The 18,804-nt window shown below is 35.1% G+C and overlaps 1 protein-coding gene across 2 annotated transcripts in view; it reads right to left on the reverse strand.

Annotated features, from left to right (window-relative positions):
* Positions 1–18,804, reverse strand: part of Corin (corin, serine peptidase) — a 258,053-nt gene that overhangs the window by 165,520 nt on the left and 73,729 nt on the right. For both annotated transcript variants that reach the window (XM_040292471.2, XM_040292470.2), the window contains exon 4: positions 5,812–6,019. In XM_040292471.2, coding sequence (XP_040148405.2) covers positions 5,812–6,019 — 208 coding nt within the window. The remainder of the gene's footprint in view (positions 1–5,811; positions 6,020–18,804) is intronic.

Genomic DNA, 18,804 nt, shown 5'->3' on the forward strand with positions numbered 1-18,804 from the left:
GAGCCCTACAGATGTCATTCCATAGAATACCCACAGAGGAACCTAATGAAGTGTATGTAACCGTTCTCAATTTAGAAACAAGAAACTGAGGATCAGCAAGCATCCAGCACCCTGTAACGGGCCATTGGCAGAGCTCTGGTTTGAATCTGGCTTCATCTGCCGCCAAACTGTCACTTGCATTCTCTGCACTTGCCAAATTACATTCTTTACTCTCCTATGAACATGTATAATATACAATTTTGGTGAAAACATAGCACTTTTAAGGCTGCTCTTTGAGGAAACTCATTCAATCTTCAATGCAAACCTAGGTATTGAGTGAACCAAGGAAATGATCTTGTAGTTCCTAGGTTTGGGATATAACCTTCAGTTTCTGGCCATCTGGCTAGCTAAAGCATTTTTATTTCACTGTCCTTTGTCTACTGTCTATTGTCCTTAAGAATTCCTCCTAAAGAGCTAGTGGCAATTCAGTACTCCCAAGGGAAAAAAAAAAAAAATCATAGCCAATATGTCAAGTTCCTAATATAAAGCCATCATTTCATGATCCTAGAGCTTTTCTCTGTAAAATATGAATGGAGTGATGACAAATCAGCAGGGTTTCCTAAGAGTCCTGGAAACCAAGTCAGGAATTTGGGCTTTCCAGGACAAATGAGCACCCTCTCAGCTCGGATAAAATCACAAGCCCAGCATTTAAACAAAATGGGAAAAAGTAATGGGCACACATCAAAAGCGTGTGACTGCAATACCTGCCTCCTTTTGCAAAGAGAGGCTTGACATGTACTCTGTGTGTCAAAAAGCCATCTCTATGCTCTGTTGTTATTCTTTAGGCTGAAAATTTGTCAATTTTTTCCTAGGTACTAAATGCTGATTTTTTTGTAATGTTTCATTTATTTACTCTATATGTATTAATTCTGAAGGAAAAAAAACTTGCACACACAGTAAATTAAAATTTTAACTTTTGTAAGAACAATTACTTTCTTATACTAATTTTACTGGGTTTTTTTTCATTTTTTTTATTAGTTGCACATGACAATACAATGATCTTGACATGTCATACATTTGAATCCAAATGGGTATAATTTCCCATTTTTCTGAGTGTACAGGTTGCAGAATCACATTGGTCATACAGACATGTATATACATACAGCAATACTAGTGTCTATTTTATTCTGCTGCCCTTCCTATCCCTCCTCCCCTTCCTTATTCCCCCCTACTCTCCCCTCCCATACTTCTCTCTACCCAATCTAATGTGGCACATTTCTTTTTTTCCCCCCCTCACATCATCCTACGTGTATTTTGTATAACGATGAGGGTGTCTTTCCATCTTCCATGCAATTCCACTTCTCCCTCCCTTTCCCTCCTACCTCTCTTCCTTATCTAGAGGCAATTTTCTTCTCATGCTCTTCCTCCTTACCACATTTTGAGTCACCCCCCTTATATCAGAGAAGACATTCAGCATTTGTTTTTAGGGATTAGCTAACTTCACTTAGCATAATCTGCTCTAATGCCATCCATTTCCCTGCAAATGCCATGATTTTGTTATTTTTTAGTGCTGAGTAATATTCCACTGTGTATAAATGCCACATTTTTTTTATCCATTCATCTATTGAAGGGCATCTAGGTTGGTTCCACAGTCTAGCTATTGTGAATTGTGCTGCTATGAACATTGATGTAGCTGTGTCCGTGTAGTATGCTCTTTTTAGGTCTTTTGGGTATAGTCCGAGAAGAGGAATAGCTGGGTCAAATGGTGGTTCCATTCCCAGTTTTCCAAGGAATCTCCATACTGATTTCCAAATTGGCTGCACCAATTTGCAGTCCCACCAGCAATGTAAAGTGTACCTTTTTCCCCACATCCTCGCCAGCACTTGTTATTGTTTGACTTCATAATTTCAAAATGAAATGGAATCCCTTTCTCTCACCATGTACGAAAGTTAACTCAAAATGGATCAAGGAGCTAGGAATCAAACCAGAGACTCTACGTCTAATAGAAGAAAAAGTTGGCCCTAATTTCCATCTCAGGGGGTCGGGCTCCAAATTCCTTAATAGGACACTATAACACAAGAGTTAAAATCAAAAATCAACAAATGGGATGTATTCAAACTAACAAGTTTTTTCTCAGCAAGAGAAACAATAAGAGAGGTAAATAGGGAGCCTACATCCTGGGAACAAATTTTTACTCCTCACACTTCAGATAGAGCCCTAATATCCAGAGTATACAAAGAACTCAAAAAAATTAAACAACAAAAAAACAAGTAACCCAATCAACAAATGGGCCAAGGATCTGAACAGACACTTCTCAGAGGAGTTTATACAATCAATCAATAATTACATGAAAAAATGCTCACCATCTCTAGCAATTAGAGACAAGCAAATTAAAACTACACAAAGATACCATCTCACTCCAGTTAGAATGGCAGCCATTATGAAGTCAAACTTGCTGATATTTTTAAGCTATCCCTCCTACCCCACATATTTTTTATGGCCACCCAAATATTCATCAGTTAAATTTTTATATTTTGGGATAGAATTCATAGAATTCATATTATACTCCAATTAGCCTAGGTTATTTATTTATTAAATGTATTTATTAAAAGCAACAACAGTGTAAAGTAAAAACTGTTCAACTTCATTGTTAGAATATATAATATAGCTAATGAGTATCTGATGTCTCAAAGGAATTGGGCTAAAAACTACACCATTTATACATCCCACTATAGTATTTTTAAATTAAATTCTAAATGTTATTAAGTAGCTATTTTCTCTAGCATGGAATATAAGCACCCTTCCATTATTTGAGCAGTAGAAGAAGCTAATTAGTACAATATGTAAAATTCAAACTAGTGAAATATAAGAAAAATGTTTTACCTTGTAATTATTTTCAACAAAGCCTTTTACTTTTTTGAACTTATTGTGCTTATTAAATTAGGTTGCAGATCCCATGTGTGCAATATATGACAGCAGAAAGGAGTGGTTGAAAGTACAATTATAAAACTAAACATAATAAAAAATGTAATAATAAAAATAGGATAAGTCCCCAAAGGACACTTGAAAACTAACTGTAAATTATTATTCATTGTAACAGAAAATGAAAAACTCTTATATGAACCAGGTCAGGGGAAAAACAAATTTGGGATACTAAAAGTGCCCTGAAAATTATGAGTAAAATTAAGAGATTGAACTATAATAGAAAGGATGATCAAAATGAATATAGAGACTTCTGAAAGCTGAAAGTACTCTCATCTTGCCTTATTTTTGAGCATACAAATAATTTCACTTAAATCACTCTGAAATTAAGAAGTGAGAAAGTAAGAGAAATTAAGGCAGAGGGATTTAAGTGACATTATTTGAAATTTGGCAGAAATAGAACTAGAATCCAGTTCCATCGGCCTTTGGTATTCTAATTTCTTTTAAACCATATATTGTCCTACACTTTTGTAATCCTTTGATATTTACCATATATTCTGGATACATTTTTATGTTCCTCATGTCATTAATACTACATGTCCTGTTTAATACATCATCTTATAATTATTGCTGATTTTTTTTTTTTTGCAGTCTTGGGGATTGAGCCCAGCACCATTATAACAGCTATATTCCCCACCCACTTTACTGAGCTCTTATTTAATCCTCATATTAATCTTGTAAAGTATAACTGTCATTTAATAGACAAGAAAGCTGTGACCATGATTTCATTTGCTTACTTTCTCAATCACTGCAGCATGTTGATTGGTGGCCCTCCAATAGATGCCATGCCCCAACTCCTGGAACCCGTAACTGTGGCCTTATTTGGAAAAGGGTCTTCACGATTGTAGTTAAAAGATCTTGAAACAAGGATGATCTTGGATTTTCCGGGTTGGCCCTAACGTCACTTATAAGGTTCAAAGTCAGAACAGAAGGAGACACAAGCGCAGAGGCTATGTAAAGATGGAGGAAGATACGGAAGTGACATGATCACAAGTCAAAGAATTGAAGCCACCAGAAACTGGTAAAGAATAATTCTCCCCCAGAGCCCCAGGAAAGAGCAGACTTTGGACTCCTAGTCGCCAGAACTGTAAGGGGATAAATCTCTGTTGCTTGAGCTGTGCAGCTTGTAGTAATGGGTTACAGCAGCCCTGAGAAACCAATGCAATTATCTTTTGTATTGCCATTGTCTCAGAACAGAAAGGGCCTCTTTACTGTCTTTCCATTTTGTGTTTTTGTTTATTTTTATTTTTTGTGATGCTGGTGATTGAACCCAGGTACGATACTAAGCAAAGGCTTTACCGCCGAGCCACATCCCTGGGCTGACCACCCCATATTTTAACTTATGAGAAAGACCTAACCACGTTTCTCTCTGTGTGTTCCATGAAGGCACCCTCTGCAGCCAGTTCCTTACCATGAAATGTTTCCCTGAATGATGTGTCTAATAATAGTTCTTTTCTTCTACAATTCAGAATCGCTGCTTTTATCCTCTCTCAAAGCAATGGCAACCCATGCTTTTTGCAGTTAAAATAATATATGCCTTTCCCCTATTCCCAGCATATTTTACACACTAATTAAATTAGTACAAATAACATGAAACCTATTTGCACTTGCAAATGCAACTTATTCTTATATTACTACTCTGAAAACTTCCTAACACTTTAATCCAGGAAATAATTGATGTTGTTCGTGAACATACATTTAACACATGCTGTGAACATTTTTTTTTAAACTATACTTGGTGTTTCAAATAGTCCATGGCTCCTTTTTATTGATTTATTCTGATTGAAAATTATTTCTTATCCTATTTAACATTATGCTGAATTATCTCTTTGTCCCTCCACATCTGTCTACTCTTCATACTCTCTATCCTGCAGAGGGTTCTCATGATGATAATAATCATCCGGAATTTCACCCATACTTGACTTAGATTATTTAGATGATAAGATTTAGGACTTTGGAGTTTATGATATTTAAATTAGATTTTGGATCTGATCCATGGCACGCAGATCAGTTGTGTCCCCTTCAGTCCTCTTGTTGAGCCTGAATTCAGTAGATTAGAGGCACTGTCAGGAGAGAGAGGTCAGGGTATTTGTTCCTTCTTTTCTCTCCCTGCAGGACTGAAGGGCATTCAATGGCTGTGCTCCTCTGCCCAGGGACATCACCTGGACAGTTGGAGACCCCCAACCCTATGTGTTGATATTGTATCTAGAGAGGATGCCTTTATGGCACACAGAGAGAGAAAACTTGGTTAGGCCTGTCTCTTAAGTTAAAATATGGAACGGTCAGCCCAGGGATGTGGCTCCGTGGTAAAGCATTTGCCTAGTATTGTCCCTGGGTTCAGTCACCAGCATCACAAAAATAAAAAGGTGCTGCTAGCCCTTTCTGCTCTTCCAGCCTTGGGTGGTGGAACTGCATCTCCCTATCAACAGAACCTGGTACTTCCTAGCACTGTTTATTCTATTTGTTCTGCCCACACTGCCACAGTCTTTTCAATAAACTCTTCTAGTGACCCCTTTGGGTGTGTTGTCCGTCTCTTGCCTGACCATCGCTGCAACAGCATTTGAGTATCCTCTGACAGCATCAACCTACACACTCAATACATATTTCTCACTGAATAAGATTATTCTGGGTTTACCAAACCCTTATCAACTTCAGAGAATTACGACTGGTTATGAAAATTAGGGGTCTTTTTCTCCTCTAAAAGTAACAAAAACGAAAGGCAGTAGCATAGGATAATTTTGTTCCTCTTGGGCACTTTGAAATAGTAGCTTGATAAACAATAGCAATAACAAATTTAATTTTGATTAATAACTGGATTCTTATCACTGAATCATTTTGGTTTCAAAATACCTGTCATCTCCATCAATGATGCATTCAGGGAAGGCGAGGCTACAGCCAAATAACATGATGTGCTGGTAGCAATTGAGACGATGGAGGTACGTGAAGAACTTGATGAACTTCTCCATTTTCATGTTATTGATAACTGAGATGAGAGGTGTCATTGTGTTATGATAAGGCAGCATCTGACATTGGCTGTGGGTGATGTTCATGCAGGCACCTGAGAAGTGGAGATAATTACATTTAGAAGTAGACACTTCAGAAATAAATGTTTACGAATTGATTTGCTGTGACAGGTTACTGTGCTCAAAAGATAAAGTATATTCTACAAATAATTATTATAGTAAAAATTGTTATAGATAGAATATCATGCACACATATAAGTATGTGTAGTATATAGATATGATATGGAATCAACCTATTAGGATTGATAGAAGTAGAGCAATTATTTCCTGGGCAAATAGCTGTGGGATCACAGCTGGCCAGGACAGAAATCTATCAAACAAATTTTAAACATGCTTATCTGATGACACTACAATATCATTTCTAGAAACTCACCCTAAGTAAATCATCATGGTCATGAATGTAGATTTATCTGCAGGATCTTCATCTCTGCATAGTTTACTATTTTTAAAGAGAGAAATCTATCTAAATATTCAACAAATGGAATTGGTTTAAAACATTATGGAATGAACAACAATATTTTATAAAATATAAATGCTTTAGAAGAATAACTATACACAGTGATGCTCATAATGTCATGAGTAAAATCAGCAAGTCACAAAACCATCTGTATATCATGATCTTGTTTCTGAAAACACACAATTATACAAAGATTTGCAATCCTCCCTATATCACAATTCAGGATCAGCTCAGAGCCTCTGACTTCATTTTCTAACGTAGCCAGTTCTTCTGAGCACAATAACAGTCATGGAATTTCCATTTCTTTCATTCCAGAAACTAACCTGGTGGATCCAATATAAACTAAAATGTTGACATGGGTCTCTGGGATGGGATTTTAGGAGCCTTATATTTTTCTTTAATTCTAGAGTCTCTTATTGATTCATATGAAGATGTATTGCTTTTATTTTTTTCCAAATGATATAATCAAAATTAAATTTGTTATTGCTGTTGTTTATCAAGCTACTATTTAAACACAGAATCTTCAGGCTTTAAACATACAGTCAAAGAATTAATCATATTTTGAGGGAGGGAAAAATTAGAAGGGAAAGTTCAGTAAGAATGGGAACAACTCTTCTGATTGCTCAGAGAGAACTTGAAGAAAATGTTCTCTCCAAACATAAGGCTAACTCCACTTTAATAAAAACAATATTGAAAATAAGGTGGTATCTTTGATAATATGGCCAAACATGTACATCTGTCAGACAAAATAAATGCTGTCCAAAATAGCAGGATTTCCTACCCTTTCTGCCTCACTCATTCAAACAGGTCACTTTACAGTCTACTTCTGACCCTTTCCTTATCTACTAGGTCTTCTACTAAGCAACATTTCCAATCTCACTTTTCTTTCACACTGCTCCAAAAACCTTCAAAGACCTGTAGGAAGTCTTTCCCCGGAATGACCAAACTGTAGCCATCAGATCAAAGAGTCTCATACTTCATGAAAAGATACAATTCCCCATTGTTGGATAATATTCATTGATCACCCACAAAGTGTTGAGCTCAGTGGGACAAGATCAAAACAATGGTTTCCACTTTCAAAGGCAACCAACAACATGTGGAATTTTTCTCTGCACCAGATCTTAGACAAGACAAAGCAAAGAACTTAGGGACAAGACCCTTTCTTGTACCTCACCAAATTCAAAATATAAAATGAGACAAAAGAAAATTACAAGGAAATTTTCAAATAAAAATATGAAAATAACACAAATAGACAGAGTTATACATAAATTCAGTTTACCATAAGGGCTGAGGTAGAGCAATCTGGGCAGATTTCATGAAGATGATGCTCAAATTGTTGAGAGTGGAAAGTTAAGCAGATGTCAGTGTGAAAGAGCATTATGGGCCGGGAAGAGGATACACCGGCAGCAGACTCAAAAATGCCACACTGTGTACACTGTGCTACAAAAACAGAAGTTTGTTTATAAGACACAAAAGTAAGTTTTTCTCTATTAAAAGCATGCACTCATTTTCATAAAATCAGACCTGAAAAGACATTTATTGAAAATCAACCTTGTGCTGGGCACCAAAACAGGCACTCAGATTCTCTCGTTCACAATTATCTTAATTTCACAATTCAGTGAAGTGATATTATATCGATGTTATACATGAGAAAACTCAATTTCAGAAAACCGCCTGGGGGTACTTAGCTATCGAGAGCAAATTCTAGAAATAAAAACCTCTGTCTTCTGAGTAACTTACATCTGGAGGCAACAAGCTAATGTAAAGAGCGTGATTATTTTACAAATAGTTTTTAAAGAGGATAATTATTAATGGCCCATGAAAGGAAGAGGCTAAAATTCATATAATATCACAAGGTTGGTGTATGAGTTCATTTTCTGTTTCTAATAATACAATACCACAGACCGGGTAATTGGAAAGAAGATAGCTTTGGCTTATGGTTCTAGAGATGCAAGAATGAGGGGCCACATCGGGTAAGAGCATTCTTGCTGGTGGGAAACTGCAGAGTTCTGGGACAGCTTGGGGCATCGTGTGGCAGAACAGCTTGTGAGCTCAGGGCTTTCTTCCTCTTCCTATGTAGCCACTATTTGCATCATGGGAACCTCACATAGCCTCATTTAATCCTTAATACCTTCCGGAGGCCTCACCTTCATATACCATTAGAATATGACTTTGAGGGTCCAGTTTCCAATACGTGAAATTTGAGGGACACATGCAAACCACACAGTGTATCTATATTAATATGTAATATGCCCGAATATACTCTACATAATTTGTTTTAATGACATTGTTTTCTTTAGAAATTATCAATTTTAAAATCTGTACACTTGAGCCCAGATCACATTTGAATCAATTACATGACCCCAAACTCATGCTCCTCACCTAGACAAAAGAAAACATTGAATATTGATAGATCATTTGAAAAACATAAGATAGAAAAATTATAATTTGGCCAGCTACAATACATCCATGGTACTATGAATTGCACAAAAGGAAAAAATATATATTTCCCTCTATATTTCTCTCTAATAGCTAATTCCCCTGGGAAGAGAGAATCTATACTCAGGAAAAGTAATATAAAATCCTAAATCTCAGAAGTCTTAAAATAATTGGTAAAACACAAATAATAATGTGTTATATTTGTGTAATGGTTTTCCAAAGTATGATCAAATTATAAATTTTAATCCTAAGAATATAACACATATTTTCTCATAATACATAAAGAAACTAATGCTCTCATAGGTAGGTAGAAAGACAATGGATGGAGAGAAAAATGGATGGGCAAACAAATACCTAAACAGACCAAAAAAAAAGTGATTTAAGAGAAACACAAGGTCAACAGCAGAAGTGAAACTGTTGTTCAGGTCCTCATAACATTCTTCTTCCTCAACCACAGTTGTCAATAGCACAGCAAACACTGAAGAAATCCCCAAGAGCAGAATTTAATGTTGGGTAGATGATGAAGAAAGATTAAATAAAAAGGAAGGAAGAACTCATTTTGTTGTTGAAAATTTTTAAAGGTCTGGATTAGCAGAGGTATATAAAAGGAGAAAAATAAAAATTTAAAGATTGAGAATAAACACATGTAACAAAGAAAGATTATAAAATTTCAGTCTGGGCTGAAGTGTTCACCAAACTTACCTAATAATTTGCTCATAGCCAACAAATATATAGAAGAGAATTACTTCTAAGACTCTGGACTTCAAACTTTTTATATTCAGGTAATTATGTCGTATCCTTTTACCCCTCTCACTCAGCATGTGGGTCAAATTATTTTCTCCTAGAACATTCCATTGTATTTGAGACTTGTAATTCTGCTATTGTATGTAGATACATTCTTACCAGAAGAAATGAGTTTCACAAGCCAGCTACATGCTGTGCACCATGGAAAGTCACTTCTCCCTGAGGAAGGGGAAGGCACTATTGAAAATGGGCTCATTTGCTGTTGTTTCTCAATAAAACTTTGTTTTCTTAGGGAGGAAGAAAGGAGAGGATCATTTTTCTTCAATAAGAACTTACTACTGAGTCTAATAGAAATTAGAGAGCAGGGCTGATATACAAGAAGATGTATAACTAACCAAAATGTTCCTATAGATATCATTATTTAATGAACTGTTCTAAAGAACAGTTACACCAAGTTGGGAACTAGAGAAGAAAATCTAAAAACAGGTCTGGAAGACAAAATTGCTTCTTGATGCAATATACTTTTGGTTAGTTCTAGTCTGGTCTGGTTTGGACTCGTTTTCAATGCTGGGGGTCAAACCCAGGACCTCCTCATGTGTGCTAGGCAAGCACTGCATTACTGAGCCACATCCCCAGACATCAATGCAGTGGACTTCTAGTAAGATAGAAATATTTATTCTTATTAGTGACTCAATTCTAAAGCTCCATTGCTAGTAAGACATGATTTAATCACAAATTTTCAGAGTACTCATTGATAAAAAGGCAAGTCTACAATCTGAGGGAAAAAAATAAAAATACAAAAACAAAGTGCTGCTGAAAGTTGTTTTAGTGATTTATTTTGTTTTGTTTTCATAACCTGACTCGATGGCTTTCTGGATGAAATTTGGACTTTCCCTGCTCATACTTCATTATGAATACTTCTAGATACTAGAATCAGGAAGCAAAGATGGGGCTTTGTAGGAATTTTCCTTATGCTCAGTTGGAAATTATGTTTTGTTCTAACTTTTAGAATTAAATAATATGAATTTTTTAAAATCTTACTAATTTTAAAAGCAGAATTAAGACTAGTTAACTTTTCGAAACTAACATAGACTTCATCAACAGTCCTGAGTAATCTTAAAATGATGATCCCCATAACTAGACAGGCCTAGGGTGGGGATGCAGATCCTCTTTACTAGAATTTCTGCACTGAGTTTTTATATTAATGATTTTTGTTACTCACATTCTCTATTTTCCTTAATTACAAATGATCTCACTTTAAATCTGTGCAATATGGCAAATATTGAATTGCATAGCATTTATTTCAACAGAGGGGTTTTTAATTTCTTAAAATCGAATAAAATATTGCTTTTTAAATATAAGCAAAACTTTATCTAAACCATAGTGATTAGAATACATAGTAGCATTATTTGATAGGAAAGAATCAAACAAAACAATAATGAAAAATCAACTTTCTAAAGTACTTTGATACCGTTTGCCTAATATTTTAACAGGAACCCCTTGGTAACCTTTCTGACTTCCTTTACAGTATTGTGTATTTTATTAAATGTCTACTAGAATGGATTCCACTGTGCCAGAAGGTGACATTTTATCAGAGCACAATTGATTTGCCCTAATTTACCTAAACTGACTCCTTTTAACTCATGGATTTACTTCATAGTTCTCCCTTGTGGACCCCTCTCCATTTGTTTGTTCTACTTCCAGATCCTAAGGATGCAATCAGATTGTAAAGCAGAGTTTTTGCAGACAGCCACTTTTAGTGGTTTGGGAAAAAAAAAGTCATGAGGGGGCTGGCCTTCTTCCCAAATGTCTCTTTTCTATTCCTCTCATCTAGTCTCATTAATTTTGGTTTTGGTTCCCATATGATATCCTTTATTACAACCTCTTTAGTTTACATCCTTTTTTTGGTTATGCTATTTTGAACCGTCTCAGAACACCCCTTTTGTCTCTATACTTTTGTCGTCCGTATTTACTTTTGTTCTCAGCCCTTTCACATACTCATTTGCTCATTTGCCCTCCTTATAAGCTATTATCTCTGTTTCACAGCTGAGGAAACAAGGTTAAGTGATTTCCCCCAAGGTTCACACAGCTAGTGAATGGCGACGCTGGGATTTAACTCATCTCACCCCAAGTCCAAGTCTCCTTTCACCAACAGCTGCCAAGCATCATAGTTAAAGGCATCTTCTCACCTGGGTTTATGCTGTTACTCAGTGAGGGGACCCTAAGTCCCGCAGAGGCAGGAGGGGCCTTGCTCACTGTTCGCCCAATAGACTTCTATTGAGCTCCTGCTATGTGCCAAGAAAAAATGATATTCTAGCAACAAAACAAACGATACTAAGCAAAATAAAACACATGCCCTTATGGAGCTTATGGACTAATAAAACACACACACACACACACACACACACACAAGTAATAAATATTGTCCAACATACATGATTATACACACAGTCATAGTCCCAATGCTCTGAAATACCCAAGGAAACAGATATGCTTTCATAAAGGAAGACTAACATCACAATAAGTTTATTATTATTAGGTCTGCACAGAGACTATGAGCTTTGTGAAAATTGTCAGAATCAAATTGGAGTCACTGTGTCAACCCTACAATAGATAAATAAATCTGGGAGGTTATGAAGGGAGAGTTCTCATGCATGACTGCTTGGTAAGAGTGACTCTCATGAAAGACTGCCACAAACACCACCTAGCACAAAGGTCATCATAATCTCACACAAAAATACTTCTGTAAAGATTTCCACCCAGTGACTGCTGTCTCCACTTGGACTGCTGTCACCTTTGCTGTTGCTCCTTCTACCCAGGCATTATTGTTTAAAAATGTCTTATATAACCCTTGTTTCACCACAAAAGGCTTCCCCTTGCCTCAGCTTCTTTGAATACGCACAGTTTGCTATGGAGGGCATATTCCCATTGTGATGCTCTGCTATTCACAAATAAATTTAATTAATCTTTGGAAAGTCTCCCTTTGATTTTTATTCAGGTTGACAATCTTAAAAGTAAATTCCTCTTTTAAGAAATATACCAGAACTAAATATTCAAGCAGCCTAAATATTGTAAAAGTCTAATGCCAAACACCAATTTGACCCAGCCATCGGGCTTTTCATTAAATCATATTCATGCTCAGATATATTGCTTGTTGCATCCCGTCTTTATTGTTCCTATTATAATATTGAAGTTGTCATCATTTCATATTTTATGAGATTTATAGTCACGAAACAAAAACATCAAAGGGAAGCAACTCCCTTTTCTTCACTAGAATATTCAGAGCAGCTAAACTACCCTATGTGGATCCAGAGAGCCACAACAGAGGCCTGACTTCAGAAAACTGGCCTTTTCTGAGGACAGCAAATGTTTCCATAAGCATCTCATTTTAAAATGCTCCTGCATAAATCATCTTCTTTTCTTTGTGCCACAGCATTAGCACTACCTAATTCAGATCAAACTCACCTGGAGATATAGTTTCTCTGGATAAATCCATTGTAAACTGAAAATATCATTAAATCAAAAATTATAATTAAATATACCTAACCCAGCAACACAGTACACTGTAGAGTACCAGGTGTTTACCCATGATTGTGTGGCTGACTAGGAGCTAAGGCTGACAGCCACTGCCCAGCATAATGAGAGAACATAATGAGAGCACATTGATGAACTTGGAAAATATCAAAATTCAAAATATAGTTTCTACTGAATGCCTATCAGGTTCACGTCACAAAACAGTCAGAAAGTCGTTAGTCAAATCATCATAAGTTGGGGACCATCTGCATTTTCTTGTTTAGTTGTTTGTTTATTCCCATTGTCCTCCCACAGTGGAGCAGGAACTTTGTCACCACAACACCACAGGGATCCCAGGTATTAGTCACGCAATCGTTATTCCATGTATGAGTTATGAGATGAAGTAGAACGAACCTGATTTCAAATGGCTTTTTATAATAGGTAGAAGTAGAGATGAAAAAGTAGGCATATCTGAGACTCCAGAGCACCAGAGCTGATGACTAACAATGATATTTTCAATACCCTGTTCCCTAGAACTCACCATGGTATAGGAAGTTGTCCTAACTTGTTCCCTTCATCAGATCATTTTGTAGTGTGGACTACCCTCTGGACTATAGTATTGCAGTTGGAAGTAAAGGAGGGGACCTGCTCTAAACACACTCTAAAAAGCTCTACCTGCTGATCTCCTTAGGCATACTCAGTTGCTTTAGCATAAGTCTCCACTATGGTGGACAAAAAAAAAAAGGAAGATGTGCCTACAAACTGTAAAGGCTGGAGAAAGATCAATAGATGAGTACCATACACTAGACTGCTGCAAGGAGGTCTGCGGAGACAGTGGATATAACCATAGAAGCAAACTCTGTAAACTTTTACAGCTAAGTAAAAGCAAGCTCCTCTGGAACTGAGAAACAGTAGCCAGGAGACCACAATCAAGCCTGGCTCTGAGGTCCAGCCTGACCATGCAAAGGCTGTGTGATCTCAACCTCTCAAAGTAGCTTAATCGGTAAAGTAGAGATAATAAAAGTGCTAGTCACGGGCTGGGGTTGTGGCTCAGAGGGTGGTGCTCGCTTAGCATGCATGAGGCACTGGGTTCAATACTCAACACCACATTAAAATAAAATAAAGGTCTTTTGTCCACTTACAACTAAAATATAAATATTTTAAAAATGCTAGTCATACAGTTGTGAGGACCGAGTTCATTAGGAAGGGAAAGAGCTCCAGACAATGCCTTTATTCCACTGATGCTCAACTGATACTTGAAGAATGAGGGACTTTCAAAAAGAAAAACTAGAGGATTCAGAGGTCAGTTTACTTTGAAGTAAAAGCTCAAATAAATCACCAGTATCTATTCAAGTTTATCTTTTAATATGAAAGATATTTTAAATTTTATTTCCATTTGTTGTTTTTATAGTGTAATAAAACTCATTTGGAGATAAGGGAATAAAGATCTTCAAGTGATCTCTAGTCTGGATGTTTGCTAGTTGCTTTATATCGTGCCTTAATCCTTCTATAATATTATTTTTAAAAGCCATTTTTATTCCTGTTTTATGAAAGATGAAACAGATTCAATGAGGGTGAGAAAAGATTCAGGTTACATAGTAAATAGAGTTGAAACTGAAGTTAAGTTTTTCTGATCCTGTAGAATATTCTTTTCCTCTGTATTCTGTCAAAAAGTCTACTTCATTTTACACATTATAAACTTATTTAACTCATGATAAAATTTTTTAAAACTCTTTGGATTCTAATAATAGAGTTTCTTCTTAAAGATTTGGTAAAAAACTAGATCTTTGCAAAGAAATCAATGAAACTTTTATATATACAAACAGAGATATGAAAAATTGTGCTCCATATGTGTAATAAGAATTGTAATGCATTCCACTGTCATGTATTTAAAAAATAAAATCAATTAAATATTTAAACTTAAAAATAAAAAAAAACATGGGTTATGATCACAAAACTAATAAGCAACATGAAAACATACAAACCCATAAAAATCACGGATAAAGTAAGTATATAGTCAAACCAGAATATTGTAATGCTGTTGTAGTAGTATGTAAATAACTTACATTTTAACTATGAAGATTAAAAGATAAAAGCACTGAAATTATAAGAGTTTTTTCTATTAATTTGCCAAGGGACATAAAATGAAAACAACGCAAATTGTGGCATTAAAAATGTAAAATGCCATTGAAACAGTTACTAGGTTAAAATAGCATGTTCAAACTGTGTTGTGTTTTAACTAAATCTCGTGGAAATCACAAAGCAAAAACCTGTACTACATACACAAGAAACATATAGTAAGGAATCAAAGCATACAATTTGAGAAAATAATCTAATTACAAAAGAAGAAATCAGGAGAAAAATAAAGGAAAAAAGAATTTACTAAACAAGAAAATAGTCAGTGGTCTATAATCATAGTGACTAGGGAAACAGAGCTAAAAGTTTCACAAGTTTAAGGTCAGCCTTGGCAACTTAGCAAGACTCTTGTTACAAAAATGACTGGGGATGTAACTCAGTGGTAAAGCACCCATGTCTCTAGTACCAAAAAAAAAATTTTTTTTTTACCTATTAATAGTTGCCTTGACAACAAACGGATTAACTTCTCCAATAAAAAATATACAGTGGCTAAATGGATTTTAAAAAATTTAAAAAAGAGACCCAACTGTGCAAGAGACTCATTTCGCTCATTTCATTAAGTATATACATAGTTTGAAAGTAAAGTGATGAAAACCAAGAGAAAAGGTAGCTATATTTAGATCAGGAAAAAAAAAAAACATGCTTTTAGTGAAAAAAAATCTTAAAAAGAGACCAAAGAAAGGTCATTATATAAAGACAATTGATAAGAAATATAATAATTGTACACATATATGCATCCAACACTAAAGCACCTAAATACAACAGATATTAATAAATCTCAACATAAAGATAAATTACAATGCAATAAGAGTAGGAGAAGAATAGGGAACTTTAGTACCCCACTTTCAATAATGGATAGCTCATCTAGACAGAAAACCAATGAGGAAATATTGGACCTGAACTACTATTAAGAACAAATAAACCTAATTAGACATGTACAGAACATTCCATCCAATTGCAGCAAAAAATACATTCTTCTCAAGAACATTTGGAACATTCTCTAATAGGTCACAGAATGAATCTTTAAAAAAAAATTAAGAACACTGAAATCACATCAAGTATATTTTCTGACCATAATGGTATAAAATTAGAAATAAGTAACAGAGGGAATATGTAGAAATTAAACAATGTGTTCCTGAAAAAAACAATGGATAAGGTAAGAAATTAAAATGATAGTTAACAAACATCTTGAGACAGATAAAAATGGGAAAACAGCATACTAAAAGCTAAAGAATGCAGCAAAGGCAATTTTATATGAGGGAAATTTATGTCAATAAATGTCTAAATAAAAAAACTAGAGACATCACAAATAAATAACTGGACATTTAAACTCAAGAACCTAGAAAAACAAAAAGAAGAAGAAAAATCTAAGGCCAAAGTTAGTAGAAGGAAGGAAACTATAAAGATCAGAGCAGAAATAATTGAAATAGACACTATAAAAGCAATAAAAAAATCAGCAAAACCTAGAAGATTTTTTTTAACAAGGCAAAAAACCCTTAGCTAGACTCAGAAAAAAAAATACTCAAATAAAATCATAAATTAAAGAGAAAACATTATAATTGATACCTCAGATATTCAAAGATGCTTAAGAGACTACTATGTACATTATACATGGGAAAAATTGGCAACTTGCTACCCATATACAGCCTACCAAGATTAAATCATGAAGAAACATCCAAGATATTTTTTTAAGAGAGAGTGAGAGAGGAGAGAGAGAGAGAGAGAATTTTTAATATTTATTTTTTAGTTCTCGGTGGACACAACATCTTTGTTGGTATGTGGTGCTGAGGATCGAACCCGGGCCGCACGCATGCCAGGCGAGCGCGATACCGCTTGAGCCACATCCCCAGCCCCCAAGATATTTTTGTTCTGTTGATAATTTTGAACAGACCAATAGAAATTGCATCAGTAATTAAAAAAAAAGTCTTCCATGAATGAAAAGCCCAGGACCCGATGACTTCACTGCTAAATTGTACCCCACATACAAAGACCTAATACCAACCATTCTCAAACTCTTCCACAAAAAACTATAGAAGGAATACTTTCAGAGTAACTTCAGAAGGCCAGCATTATCCTGATACCAAATTCAGACAAGGAACTAACTATAAGAAAAAAAAAATTATAGACCAATGTCACTGATGAACATAGATGCAAAAATTCTCAACAAAATGCTAGCAAACCAAATTCAGCAGAAGTTTAAATCAGTCATTCACTTTGAACAATTAGAATTTATTTCTGAAATGCAAGGATGGTTTCACACATACCCAAAAAAATCAATAAATGAGATACATCACATTAACAGAATAAAGGACAAAAACCACTTGACCATCTCAATAGACACAGATACAGCAATAAAGCAGCAGGATACAAAACCCCATGTAAAAATCAATAGTATCTTCATATCTATAGTATTTTCATACATTAACAACAAATATCAGAGAATGACATTATAGTAATTGTAAAAAAAAAATTAAATACTTATGAATAAATGTAACCAAGAAGGTGAAATATTCATACCAGCCATGAAAGAAAGAAAGAAAGACACTAACAAGTGGAAAGATATCCTGTATTTGTGATTTGGAAGAATTAATCTCATAAAAATTCCATACTACCCAATGCTATCTAGAAAAATAAATGAAATCCCTATCCAAATTCCACTGACATTTTCCACAAGAACATGAAAAAGTCCTAAAACTCATGGAACCACAAATGACCCCAAATTGCCAGAACAATCTTAAGAAAGAAAAACAAAACAAAATTCAAAAACCAGAAAATTAGAAGCACCCTATTACCTGATTTGAAAATATACTACAAAGCCATGGCATTTAAAAGAGCATAACACTGGCATTAAAGCAAATACATGGACCTTGACATCTTTTTTATGAAGATGCTAATATGCAAAGTAGGGAAAGGGTAGTCTCTTCAATAAACAACACTGGGAAAACTGGACAGTAATATACAGACAAATGAAAATAGACCCTTATCTTACACTATACACAGATATCAGCCCACAATATATTTAAAACTCATACATAAGCTCTGAAACTTTAAAACTACTAGAAGAAAACATAGGGGGAAGCCCAATAACACAGGTATGGGCAAATGATATGTTTAATATGATCCCCAAATCAGACAAATGAGATGACATCAAACTAGAAATCTTCTGCACAACAAAGGAACCAATCAACAGAGTGAAGAGACAATCTATGGAATGGGAGAAAATATTTGTAGATCCTACATCTAATTAAGGGGTTAATTTCTAAAATATATAAAGAACTCCACTCAATAAGACAGCAAATTTAAATGAGCAAAGGATCCAATGCACAGCTCTTAAAAGAAAACATACAAATGGCCAACAGATATATTAAAAGATGTTTAACATCATGAATCATCAGAGAAAAGCAAATTAAAACCAAAAGAGATATTACTTTGCACCTGTTAGAAAGGCTATTATTAAAACAACAGTCCCAAAAGGAAAAATTAACAAATGTTTGTAAAGATGTAGAGAAAATGGAACCCTTGCACACTGTT

Source organism: Ictidomys tridecemlineatus, chromosome 9 (genome assembly GCF_052094955.1).
Source record: "Ictidomys tridecemlineatus isolate mIctTri1 chromosome 9, mIctTri1.hap1, whole genome shotgun sequence".
In the NCBI taxonomy this organism is placed as follows: domain Eukaryota; kingdom Metazoa; phylum Chordata; class Mammalia; order Rodentia; family Sciuridae; genus Ictidomys; species Ictidomys tridecemlineatus.